Here is a 13,989-nt window from a genome sequence, read left to right on the forward strand (position 1 = left end):
TTATCACTTTGTCTTTGCCTAGTGTTAGATACGACCGTAGAAATTTTCATGATATGTGATTTCTACTGGTAGTATCTGTAAGGTCAATAACTTCTCTGTAATGTTTATTTATTTACTGTTTTTTAAATGTTAGGTTCATTTTCAAATAAAGTGATATAATTTTATAAGTTGAAATCATTTTGATAATTTTTTGTTTATTTGCAGGTTGGACTGAAAATGCAAGATCCAAAACAGACAGAAGTAAAAGGTCGAATGGGAGTCCCTAGCAGACCACAATGGGTTGGATGTACAGCAATGGACCGTGGCACTGTAACCACACAGGTACAAAATTATTAATACTGTTTTTTGGATTAATTTAGTCATTAGGAATCTGTGAGGTGAATAATTTTTCTTTGTAATTACTAATAAATAAGTTATTTGAATTAGAGTTAGGGAAAGTATGGAATAAAATGCTATGATTTTGTAAGAATTCAATGGCTTTAACCAGGATTGTTTGGTTGAAAATGGAAATTCAGGGACCAAAAGTAATATCGTTAAAAGAAAAATCAATCAAGTATGGTTGCAAAAGGGTTAAAAAAAAAGTTAAGCAGTCTGGCATAATTTTTTATCTATTTAGGTATAATATCATTATTGCTGCTATCGTGTATTTATTTCCTCATAACAGTTATGTATGAATAAATTTTTCTTACTGAACCTTTTTAATATAATCTTGAGCTAAGACTAGGGCAGTTGGTGTCATGGTGGTAGCTGTGATGGACTTGCTCGGACTGTACACTCCTGCAGAATGCAACAGATTTTTATTACAAATATATATTTAAGTGGTACTGACTATTAGTGACAAATCATGATGTAACACATGGGTACAGACAAGTGGAATTTATTTGAGTAAAATATTACGAGGTTTAATATGTTATAAAAAATTTACTGCCATGATACTTAAGAATGCATTTTTCTTCTGGATAAGATAAACATACGTGTAAGTTGGCAACGTTGAATGACTCTGATTGTAGAACAAACATTATGGAGTTATATTTGTATTATACTGATGTAATAATCAGAAGGAATCTACTGAATATAAACTGTAATCAATTATGTCTTTAATCTATATGGCTAGTGTATTAAGTTAGGCAGTATGAAAGGGGTGTAAAGATTTTAAATTTTACGTCTGTGGAGAAATGATACTAGTAATTTGTTGTTTGGCGTACGCATAGTGCGGAGAGAAATGAACAGGTAAATAGTTGTGTGAATCAAGTTACAGACAACAACCAGTACAGGCGAGTAAGCGGCTGCTCCACAGTAGCGATTAAATCAAAACATTGCAGAAATAATAACTTTATATAATGGCACAGGAAGCAGCTGTGAGGAAAAGTGTGAGGTAACGGCTGAGGTGGTGACCTTGCTGGGATGAGTGGCATCAGCCTCTAGTTACAGCCGAGCTTTAAAAAGACTCCCGATTCGTGTGTACGTCCTACCTATTACTATGTCCATGGTGATTCCATATTAAGTGTGCCTTTTCTCTAAGAGTTCCCGATTACAAACCAATAGAGGGAGCGATCCCTGATCCGGTCTATGTGACATGAATTTTTTTTAGAAAATTTTGTACGTTAGTGGCATCTGCTACGAAATGCCAGAGACATTAAGACTTGTGCATTAATTGGAGTTTGTAATTTTTTTCTGGCACTATTTGCACAAGAAATATTTGTACAAAAGTATTGGAACAACTACTCCACGAGATGACTTTGTGAGGGATTTCTGGATGAAATGTCTGCCTCAGTTTTGGCAGTAAGCCCCCCAGGCGACCAGTTTACCCCTGCATCGTAGAGTTTTAGAACTTCATTATACTTTTCCATGTTTATGCGTGTAGAAGTATTTTGCAGTGTTCTGAAATGTTTAAAAAAAAAGGTAAGCCCAGACTTAATGTCGAATAGAAATTTATTATTTATAATACTTAAATTTTTTATTAGTGTTTATAGTGGAATTAAGTGGTCATTCACACTTACACCGCTGGCCGAACTTATTTTCTTTTAATAAATTAAAACAATATAAGCTATACCATATTCAATGTTCGTTATAAATTTTTGACATTTGTCATGATATCTAGTGGCCCTAACATTAATTGTTCTCACAATTATATTTTAAATATACTGTATTAACATTTTTTAAATTTTGCTTTTTTATTATTTCAATTTTTTTGTGTTTAAGGATTATTCCAATTTTAAGCAAAAAATTTTATAATAGTGGTAGTTCATGTCGAACATACAATCCTGCATTTCCTTTGTATTTTGAGATGATCTAATATTTGGATAGCTAGATTTAATTTAAAAAGGAAATTTAATGAAGATTTTCAAGACTACCCAGAACAACTGTTTTTATAACATCTTATGGTTGGCTGATTTTAATTTTTTAAATTTGATGTTTTGTGTGGATTTTGCATGCAAACAGTGCGGCTATTTTGAAATAATGCAATTTATTCTCTACCACATTTTATTCTTGCCATTAAATTTTGGGGGTTAATAGACTCTCTTTTATGTAGTGTGTGGGTATGGTTGTTACCTACTTAAAGTGTGGTTGAGTAAGGAATGAACCAACAATTTCACTTTTAATGTGTTGTAAAATGCATATCTCATAACTAGTTGTTATGTTTTCAGGCAACCTGGGATGGTATGTAGTAAATACTGTTATACATTACAACAAATCACTAGATGTAATAGTATCTTTTCTATTTCTTCTTGGCAAACACCTATGTTACAGAGGTATATTCGTATTAGTTAAAATGTTGTGCTATTACAAAACTGAAATTTTCTGAAATGCAGAATGGAATTATTTTACTCGTAATGGCTTAAGTAGATCTGTTATTTTGAAAAGGAAAGTCAATAGTGATCATGTTACAATCATGTATTGACAATAAATTACTTTTCTGATTTATGCTAACAAGATATTTCAGGTGATCATTATAAATATCATACAAATCAGAGATAAGGATGGTATTCAGTATTTCACAATGTAAAAGAAAATTTATGGACCAGAATGATCCAATGGGTGATACTTTTATTATACAAAAAAATTTTAAAACTTTCAGCCTAACAGGGAATGTGTACAGACTGAATGGAAGGAATACTGTGAGGTCAACAATTCTGTTTCAGAAAAACAATGATTTTATAAAGTCTAGAGGCCTTTTATTAAGCATTTAACTCATTGCTTGTTTATTTAGTAATCAAATTAAATAATGTAATTTATATTAGATAAAAGCAGTAGTGCAAATGTTAACTCAGGGTTCATACACGTCCTGGAAAACCTGGAAAACCTGGAATTTAAAAAAAAAAACTGTTTCCAGTACTGGAAATGTCTTGGAATTCGCAAATAATAGTAAATTGTCCTGGAAATTTTTCGGTATCCTTGAAATTTTATTTAGGACACTATGTGTTACAGTAAAACACTTTATTAAATAACTTAAGTTTCCTTTAACTGAAGTTAATTCTCCGTTCGTGCAGCATGTATTGTAAACAAACATAAATTCATAGATAACATGTTGTGAAGTAGACGTTCATCTATAAACTAAAAAGGCGTAATACACGAACTTGCTTTTTAAAGCTGTTTTTTTTTTATTTCTGTGTTTTCACCAATGTGATTTTTTTTCTGGATTCCCAAAGTTAATGATCAAACTTAATATGATTATTCTATATTAATACAGAGATACTAGTAAAAACATTTTTAAAGCCATTAAAATGAGGAAATTATTATTTACGTATAGTCATATATCTGTACATAATTCTAACTTTTATATTAATTTGTCAGTAATACTCTTAGAAAAAAAACATCACAGTTTCCTTCTTGTCACAAATCATAAAAATATATTTACAGCTGCAAAGCTTCCAAGTTGATATTTTCCTTTGGGTGGAGGATGTTTTTGTTTCCGAACGGGCTATTGGTATTTGGCCACAAGTTACAGCATTTGTCGATTCTTACAAAGGTAAACCCAAATCTGCTCTGTGTACCAAGTCTTTTCAGACTGTTCAGAAGGCTACTAAAGATCCACTGATGGTTGCCAAAATGTCTTTCTTTTCCTTTATTGGAAGTCAGATACTACCATGCCTCAAGTGCTACCAGAATGATTCCCCCATGATTCCTTTCCAAGCTTCTGACATAATAGAATTGTTGTATGGACTAATGTCATTATTAATAACGAAGGAAATTTTGGATAAGGCAAACAATGATGTAGATTTGTTGCACTTGATCCTAATAGCAAGAATAATACAGTAAAATTTTTTTGTTGCGACCCAATTTATTGCGACCACCTCTCTATTACAACCCGATTTCGAGGAACCGTGAAAAAATTGCCGAAAATCGGACAGAAAATAAGTTTCTTGTGGTGAGTAGCGTGTTACTGCGTTTCTCTTGCCGAGTGCTTCCTGTCGACCGCTGTCAGCGCTTAACAACCCCCATTCCACGTCCCTTTGCCGGCAGGGTGCAGATAAAGGTTTTTGTGGCAACGTGTTTACGTTTAGCTTTTTGCGAGTGTCTAGTGTGGTATGCAGTTAAGGCAAAGCTACCTGCTGGATTTCTCTTGATTTTGATTACTATCGGTTGACAATACACAGCGACCGACTGGATGCACGCCCGCCTCGACTTGTTTTAACTGCCGCAGCGATGTTTATTTTGACAGCTCAAGCAATTATCTTTTCCCGTGGGTTGATAGAAAAAGGTCGCTTCACCCAGCATAAAAAAAAGGCTACGCCACTTATTCCCCGCGCAGGAAACACACTGGCTGCCATATGTCTACTCCGCATTTATCTTTCTTCTAACATTCTACGTTTCGCCTCTCGCGCGAGCAATAACTAGGGCCACGATTATATGGTGAATCGCGAAATCGCGAAATTTTCCGCAAATTTATATGGAATATGCGAAAAAAGCGATTTTTAAGAAAAACGGCTAAATAACTCTGAAATTACACAATACAAGTCTCTTATTTTTTAATGTGAAAAGCTTGATAGTCAAGACTTGCCCGGGTCCTGGTTGATAAGCTGGAAAAATTTCCTACCTTGCATTTCTACATGCTTCCTCTAATCAGCTTTAGGGCGCCATCTGGTCAGCGTGTGTGTTAGTGAAGCGGGATGATAAGAGCGACGCTCAATGGTAGTTCTAGCGCGGTAAAACCTCTAAGTGCAAGGCTCTGAACTGGCGTGCAGTCATCTCGTTCCCGTCAGATAACTGTGAAATTTGAGCGGTGACCGTAACATTATATGGCGGAAAAATAAAGATAAAGGTGTAATGCATTTGCCTATGATACTTTCAAGAAATTTGTAACGGGTTTTTTACACCTAAAACTTCGAAAACATACCTTTTAGCCATTTTATCTCAATAGAACCATTTGGGCATTAACAAATTCTTAAATGCTTTTCGTAAACAGACTCCAGTCGGATATCTAGTGTAGTTTGGAAATCGCGTAGGTTTTTCGTGGCTGTGCGCGGCACATGACTGTAGTTTCCATGCGTCACGCGCAGAGAATGTTGTCCGGCAGGAAGGGCGAGTATAGTTCATTTGCGGCAAAAATGAAGACTTTTACGGCCCTGCTAAATTTTTCCATTAAAGAAATGTTGAAGTTTCATTGATTTTCCAGCAGAAATAATGTTGTTTCAAATTGTATCAAAACAATTAACGGTAAATGGCTGTCGCGGGGGCCCTTAAAAATTTTTCATTTTACCAGAAATGAACTATACAAACCTTGCTTTCGTTGCACGCAGTTTGGAGAAGGGGAGGAAGGATGTTGACAGTTTCACATGCCAAAGGACGTTGAGGGAGGAGGGGGAGAGAGACACGATGGTTTGTATGCCTGGGAGGGATGAACCTTGAAGTCCGGACAAGGGAAGGAGAGGTAAGCTGTATGACATCATGCATCCGCAGCCTGTGCTGCCGCCAGCCTGTCTAGACGATATTCCCGCGCTCCCACTTGCGTTGCACAAGCTACTGCTGCCGTATTTTTAAAGGAAATGTCCCATTATTTTTTTGTTATTCTTACATGAACATTATTGTAAGTATTAAAGCCGACACAAAAATACGCTGTTTGTTAAAATGAACAGATTTTAATGATCTGTCATTTCGTTTTTTTTTTTTTTTTTGTTTTTTCTTCTTCTGATTTTCACATTTTGGTCAAAATGTCCAATTTTTTGATGGTTCCCGAGAATGTATTCGTAAAATCACTACGTCGTTAAATTCGGGGTTTGTGACATCGGGGTTCTAGTGTATTTAACTACGGCAAGCAGAAAACGTACGTGTAAACTAACCAGTAAAAATAAACTGTTTATTGACATATTTTCTTTAGAGGTGGCCAGTAGGGCGACGGACTTGTCATGAAGGTTGAAGTGGTTTTAAAGCGAAGCTGTCTAGCATTGTGAGTGACAGCATCCTGCCATTGTACGGCTGGTTTCTTAGCGAGTAGCGGTTTTGAAGGGGGGGGGGGGGAGGTTGAAATGAACTGAAAATTTCTATTACGACCCTATTCCTGGGAATCGTGAGGGGTCGTTTCAGAGAGGTTTGACTGTAGAGTGTTTACGAAGAGTATCGAAACTGGTTTTGCAACAAGAAAACAACTGATTATGTGTGTTACACAAAAGAAAGTCACAGACAAGGATGTTTTAGTGTTCAAATCTGAATGTCTACAGTTATTGAAAGTATTGGTTAAAAGAATTCAAGATAAAAATCCATTGAAATATCCTATAGTGATATTTTCCAGGTGTCTTGACCCTAGAACTCTACTATGCAATGAAACTGAAATCACTAAAACATTTAAAAGGTTGCTTCAGCAGATTGAAAATAGAAAACTGATCAGTACAGGTGTGTGTGATGCAACTTTACTACAGTTCAAGTTGTTCCTCAGAGAAGTGTCACCAGATCCTTCACAGTTTACAAACTTTGATAGAAATACTCAAAGGTTAGATTCTTTTTTTGTAAATATTTCCTGGACAACAAACAGTATGCAGATTTGTGGAAAGTATTTAAACTTATTTTGACTCTTGTCTCATGGCCAAGTATCTGTAGAACGTGGTTTCTCTGTCAACAGAGAAATGCTTGTGGAAAATTTAACAAAAAAAACTCTAGTAACAATGAGGATTGTGTACGATGAATTTAAAGATAAAAAATTAAGTGATGTTATTTTCAGTAAAGAACTGTTGGCAAATGCTAGATCATCAAGAATGCGCTATCAGCACTTCTTGGATGAACAGAAGAAACAAACATCTAGAGAGGAAAGTAGTAGAAAGAGGTCATACATGTTAGAAACTGTCCAAGAACTGAAGAAGAAGAAGCTGCAGATTGAGAAATCAATTGATTCAATGAATAAAGAAGCTGATTCAATGGCATTACTTGCTGGGAAAAAAAATGATTTCACTCTTCTTTCAAAGTCCAACACATACAGGAAAAAATAATGTGAATCGGCAGCCGAAGTCGCAAAGTTAAGTGAAGAGATTGAAAAACTTTCTAAAAACTGTTTAAAAAGGTAATAATTGTTTTGTTGTAGTTTAGAATCCTGGAAAAATATTGAAAAACAGCATTTTTATTATTATTATTGTTTATCTTTGAATTATGTGTTTGCCATTTTATCGATTACAACATAGTATCAAATATCAATTGTTATGTTTGAAAATCTGTGATATGTCCTGGGAATGTCCTGGAATTGTCCTTAAAATTTTTTTTTCAATTTGTGTATGAACCCTGTTAACTTTGGTTTACGATAAGGTGCATTCTTACATTATTATGGTAAGAATTATTATGAGGATATTAATTTTTTTGTATGCTATGTTTAAATATTTGACTGATAATATATGAAAAGAAAACAATTATAAATTTTAATTAACCTCGAAATAATACTTATCATTGCATCACTAGGGTTGCCAATTTTTGTTATTGGTACTAATAACAATATAAAAATAAAACAGTAAACTTTTTATACAATTTTTGTTTCGATATGAATTTTTTAATGTCATAAAATTCAAAAATGAATAATTTTTTTTATCACTTCGTCTTTGGCCAGTGTTAGATATGACCGTGGCAATGTTCATGATTTGTGATTTGTACTGGTACTATCTGTTAGGTCAATAACTTCTCTGGAATCTTTATTTATTAATTGATTTTAATTTAATTGTTAGTTTCATTTTCAAATATAGTGATATATTTTATTACTTGAAATAATTTTGATAATTTTTTGTTTATTTGCAGACTGGACTCAAAATGCAAGACCCAAAACAGACAGAAGTTAAAGGTCAAATGGGAGTTCCCAGCAGACCCCAATTGGTTGGACGCAGTGAAATGCACGCTGATAATGTCACCAGACGTCGAAAAAAGGTTCAAAATTATTAATACTGTTTTTGCATGGAGTTTAGTCATTAGGAATCTGTGAGTTGAATATTTTTCTCTGTAATTCTTAATAAATAAGTTATTTGAACTAGAGTCAAGGAAAGTTTGGAAAAGAATGATATGATTTTGTAATAATTCAATGGCTTTAACTATGTGTTTTTATTTGAAAATGGAAATTCAGGGACCAAAAGTAATATCATTAAAAAAAATACAATCAAGAGTGGTTGCAAAAGGTTACATACAAAATAAGTTTAAGATGTTTTTAAAATTTATTTCCATGTTACTTAAGAATGCATTTTTCTTCTTGATAAGTTAAATCTGTGTGTAAGTTGGCAACGTTGAATGATTCTGGTTGTAATTTTTCTTCTTGATAAGTTAAATGTGTGTAAGTTGGCAGGCAACGTTGAATGATTCTGGTTGTAGAACAAACATTCTGGAGTTACATTTTGTAACAACCCAGATTACAGCCTTCCTCATGCAACCATTAATAATAATCAGTTATAAATTTTTTGTCATATTTCGGGTTGGATGTAAAGTTTTTCCTTTTAAAAGTTATTGTAAACGTAATTCTTCGGGTTTATTTTTGTTTAAAATTCATATATTTATATTCAAGTATTTTTGAGACAATGTCTAATAAATCAATGAACGCCGGCTGCACGCACGAAAAAGTGTCCCGTAACGCACATTGTCCCACTACGGATGTCCCACTACGGATGTGTCCTGTTATGCTCATTGTACACATGCATGGCATCTCTCTTTCACTCGATTGGAACAACATTTGATTTGACTTTTCAATCATATTTTCGTCGTTTGAATTATTAATATTATGTAATTAACGATCGTCCACCGATTTTCAGCACAATCGGTACGGTTATTTAAAAGTAATGCTGATTATTCAAATACGTTTTTAATGAACAACATGGTGTTTTACAGTTACACATAATAATTAAAATTACACCCGGGATCTTTTGCACAATGTTTTAAAAAATATTGTAACACATTATAAATAAGTTTTGTGTTTTTGGGATGCCTATTTGTTATAAAATCGTGTTATAAAAACGAAAGAATATTATTTCCTTACCGTGCTGCTATCTATGGTGACGGACGCGAACCGAACGAATCGTGCTCTCTATCAGCTGCCACGAGAACCATTTTATAGCTAAACGCCAGTTTTGAAATTAATTACAAGTCTTCTACACGTGAACTGTTTCATCGACTGTTTATAAAATGAAGTGAAAAAATGTGGTTTTCATTGCTTATTTCAACAATTTCGCCAATATAGGTTAATTATTCTTGCATTTTAAAAATCTGATTACTAGTTTAATTTCAAGTATTTATTCTTTTATTATTAAAATAAAAATTATTCAATTTTATTCATAAAAGTATGCAATCATTTCATCAATGTTTTGATTTGACGTCACGTTAAACTATCGTCCGTAAACCGACTTCCCAGACAACCAATTTTTTTGCTGGCTTTTTGTGTGGGAAGGCATGCTGACGTGATTTTCCTTTATTTTTTCCACGACCGAGGCTTTGTTTCACATGCTAGGAGTGCGAAAAAGATACAAAATTGCTGCGTCGTGAAAACAGAAGTAAGCATTTCGTGGGAGCTTCTGTTGCTATGCGCCGTGATTGGCTGAAAATTACTTCAGCGAGCCCAGGACACTGCCCGCATGAAGGAAAGGACGGTTGTAAGAACAGTCATTGTCTGAGCACCGTGCCGAGAGGTCGTGGTCGGGCGATGGCTCGCATCATATAGCAATGTTATACTGAACTACAACTTAACGGCTACGGTCCGAGCGACGCCTAAGAATTTTTTTTTTCTTTCAGACATTTAAATTAATTTCAATTTTTTGACCGTAGTCATAGGCGAAACCCACAGCGAGGCGACAAAGGGTTTTGTCCAGCCTTTGCTGCCCGGAACTTATTTGGGCAATATAATGTAATTTGTAATAAGTCTACATGTTTTTCTCCTTTATGGAGGTATGGTTTAAATTTTTGTTGTGTGCTCTATTGTACGGAATATAGTGTGATTTTTACATAAATAAATACAACAAGTTATACATCGAACTTTGTGTATAAATTTCTTCTTTCTTCATGACCTGCAACGTGTATGTTCCACTCATCACCTAATTTGAGCTAGCCGGAGGTGGTGGGTGGTGACAATTTGTACTATACAAATGTATTAATCAGAAAGGATCTTGTGAATATTAGCTGTACTATATTATGGCGTTAATATATATGGCTAGTTTATTAAGGTAGGCTGTATGAAAATGGTGTCTAGACTTAGAAATTTTATGTCAGTGGAGAAAAGATACTAGTGTTTTGTTGTTTGGCTTTCGCAGCATGCGGAGTGATGTGAACAGGTGAGTGGAGGTGGGAATCAGGTAACAGACAACAACCAGTACAGGGAAGAGAGCAGCGGCTGCACAGTAACAATTAAATCAAAACTTTGCAGAAATATTATCGTTATAAAGTGGCACAGAACACAGCTGTGAGGAATCACGTGTGTCAGGGAGCCGAGGTGGCAACTTTGCTGGGATGGGTAGCATCAGCCTATAGTCATAGCCTAGCTCTAAAAAGTCTCCCGATTCGTGTCTAGGGCGTACCTGTGTCTATAACATTGTGGGCCTGTAGCAATTGGGCATTATCGTTAAGAGCGCCCAATTAACAAACCAAGAGGGGGAGCGATCCCTGATTTGGTCATAGTGGTATGAATTGCCTTAGAAAATTTTACGTGTGTGCCATTTGCAAGGATAGGCCTTACACATGAAAACTTGTGCACAATTTGGAGTTTGTGCTTTTTTCTGGCACTATTTGCACAAGGAATTTTACGCAATTTTTTTGTCGGTATTTATAGTGAAATTTGCTGGTCATTTACACGCACCGCAGCCTGAAATTATTTTCTTTAATAAATTAAAACAATATTAGCTATACCATTTTTATTTTCCGTTATTAATTCTTGACATCATTCATATTATCTAGTGTCCTTAGCATTAACTGTACTCACAATGATATTTTAAATATCCTGTAGTTTCATATTTTAAAAATTGTGATTTTATGATAGTAATACTTTTTTTCTGTATAAGGGTTATCTCAATTATTAGCAAAAGTTTTTATGTTAGTGTTATTTCATGTCTAACTCACGTTCCTGCATTTTGTTTGTATTTCGAGATGATGTAATATTTTGATAGCTAGATCTAATTTAAAAGTAAAATTTAATAGAGATTTTTAATACTACCTGAAACAACTGTTTTTATAACATCTTTTGGTTGGCTGAAGTTAATTTTTAAAATTTATTATGTTTTGTGTGGATTTTGCATGCAAACAGAGTGGGTGTGGGAAACCTCGCATATTCTTTTCCACAGCATTTTGTTCTTGGCATTAAATTTTTTGGGTTAATGTACTTTTTCTTATTGTAGTGTGTGGGTGGGTATTCTTGTTACTTACTTGTGGTGCGGTATTGTTGTTACTTTTTGACGTGACAACGTCTAGTAAATCGATGAACGCCGGCTGCACGCACAAAAAAGTGTCCCGTAATGCACATTGTTCCGTAAGGCTGTGTCCTGTTATGCTCATACCAGCTTGCGCCGCATCTATCTCTCTTTCACTCGATTGGAACAACCATCGATTTGACTTTTTCGAGGCATATTAAAATTGAAACACTCCCATTCGTTTCCTACTTTTCCTATCATCGTCATATCCTTAACAGAATAACACAGATTGGAAGAAGTTAAATAGCAAACATGCATAAAAGTTATAGTTAAAATAATCTCTTCGTTAAAGTAATAAACATATTTAAATTAATGAGTGCAAATAAAAATAAATTTATGAATTAAATTGTAGATTTTATTTCACTCCTTCTTTGTATCCATACAAAATAGTGAAAATTCAATAATAATGATTCAATTTTATTCATAAAAGTATGCAATCATTTCATTAATGTTTTGTTATGACGTTGTCACGTTAAACTATCGTCCGTAAACCGACTTTACAGACAACCAATTTTTTGAGGTGCGGGTTGTTGTAACATTGGGTTAGGGATGAAACAACAATTTTACTTTTTGTGTTGTGAAATGCAGAACTTAGAACTGGTTTTTGTTATGTCTTCAGGCAACAGTATGAAGTAAATACAGTTATATATTACAACAAATCACTAGCTGCAATAGAGTGTTTTATATTTCTTTTAAAGCAAATACCTATGTTACAGAAGTGAATTCATATTGTTTTTAACGAATGTCGCCTAGCATTTTGTTTATGTTTGGTTTAAAAACACCAAAGGATATGATTAATATTTAATTACAAAATGTTTCTGATGCAGTGTCACATTAAAACTAACTCAATCTAAGATATTACTTAAGTAATAGTTTTTTGCCAAATATTCATAACAAAGTTTGAATTCAGGTCCAGGTTTTGTTAATTCAGAGGCTTCTTTCACCGTCTTTTTGTAGTGGTACCTTTAAGAGATCAGTGTATTTTTTAAAAATTTTATTCGGTATAGTTAACATACCGTTCCGTCAAATTTTGACTTGGATGCAGGTATTATTTTCACATATACTCTGTTAACTAAAATATTACTTTTAATAATAATTTTTTCCATTTAATTTTATTATTAGGAAATTAGTAAAATTCCAATGAAAAGAAATTAGATATAATTAAAAAGTTACTATAAATAGGAAGACAAAATGTTTGCTTAAGAGGTATTCGATGTAAACTCAACTAATGATTGTCTTTGAACTTTTATTTTTCAATGAACTTTGGTACTTTTATTATTCCTATACAGTTTATTTAATGAATGTGTTGTTGAAATATATGAAGCAGGTGGTTTTGTTTTGCTAAATTATTTTAAATCAGAAAATTTAGAAAATATTTATCTATGTATGTTCACTAAAATGTCTCTAATTATTTAAGCATTTTACATAAGAAGATATATTAGAGCTCATTTTAAAATTCTTAAAAAAACGTACAATGTATTTTGTGTTTAAAACCTTGGGATAATAACAAATTCAGACCTTCCAACTCTCCTGATTTTGGCCTGAGACTCCGGAGTTTGTAGATTATCTCCCGCCCTCCGGAGCTTTCATATAAATCTCCAGACTTTTGACTTATCCTCTATGTATTTCAGTATTTTTTTGCGTCAAATCATGCATCAAACTGTAAAAATAATCGCCATTATCGTAAAGTACGTTCGGCGAACTCCATGTATTATCGATTATCGCAGGTAGTTACTTATGTTGACTCGATATGCTACGATTATCGCGTCACGTGAACAAATCGAAATAGTTTTGTCAGCCATTATTCTATTGTGTCCCAGTAATTATTCGCAAACGCTTCAGTCGATTTCTATGTGAAATGCGTTGTTCGAAATTTTAAAATGTCTAGAAAATATGAAACTTACCGACATGCATTTTCAGAAGAGTATCCGTGAATCAAAGAATCTTGGAAAGGTGTTACATATTCTTTCTGTTGCTTGTGTAGGTGTGATTTTTCTGTCGCACATTGCGGTAGACGCGATGTTATCAAACATGTGGAAACAAAAAAAAAAACAGAAAAAAAATTCAGTGTGTGTTGAAATTAATCGCAAGTTGAAATTTTTGTTCAAGAAAATGATTGTGAAAGTGTTACACGTGCGGAGTGTTT

The 13,989-nt window shown here is 33.8% G+C and overlaps 1 protein-coding gene across 9 annotated transcripts in view; it reads left to right on the plus strand.

The window, feature by feature from the left end:
• The window catches only part of LOC134529175 (uncharacterized), a 646,085-nt gene that overhangs the window by 418,084 nt on the left and 214,012 nt on the right, over positions 1–13,989 (plus strand). For all 9 annotated transcript variants that reach the window (XM_063363010.1, XM_063363001.1, XM_063363007.1 and 6 more), the window contains 2 exons: positions 205–321; positions 8,212–8,337. In XM_063363010.1, the coding sequence (XP_063219080.1) occupies positions 205–321; positions 8,212–8,337 (243 nt within the window). The remainder of the gene's footprint in view (positions 1–204; positions 322–8,211; positions 8,338–13,989) is intronic.

Source organism: Bacillus rossius, chromosome 2 (assembly GCF_032445375.1).
Source record: "Bacillus rossius redtenbacheri isolate Brsri chromosome 2, Brsri_v3, whole genome shotgun sequence".
NCBI classification, from domain to species: domain Eukaryota; kingdom Metazoa; phylum Arthropoda; class Insecta; order Phasmatodea; family Bacillidae; genus Bacillus; species Bacillus rossius.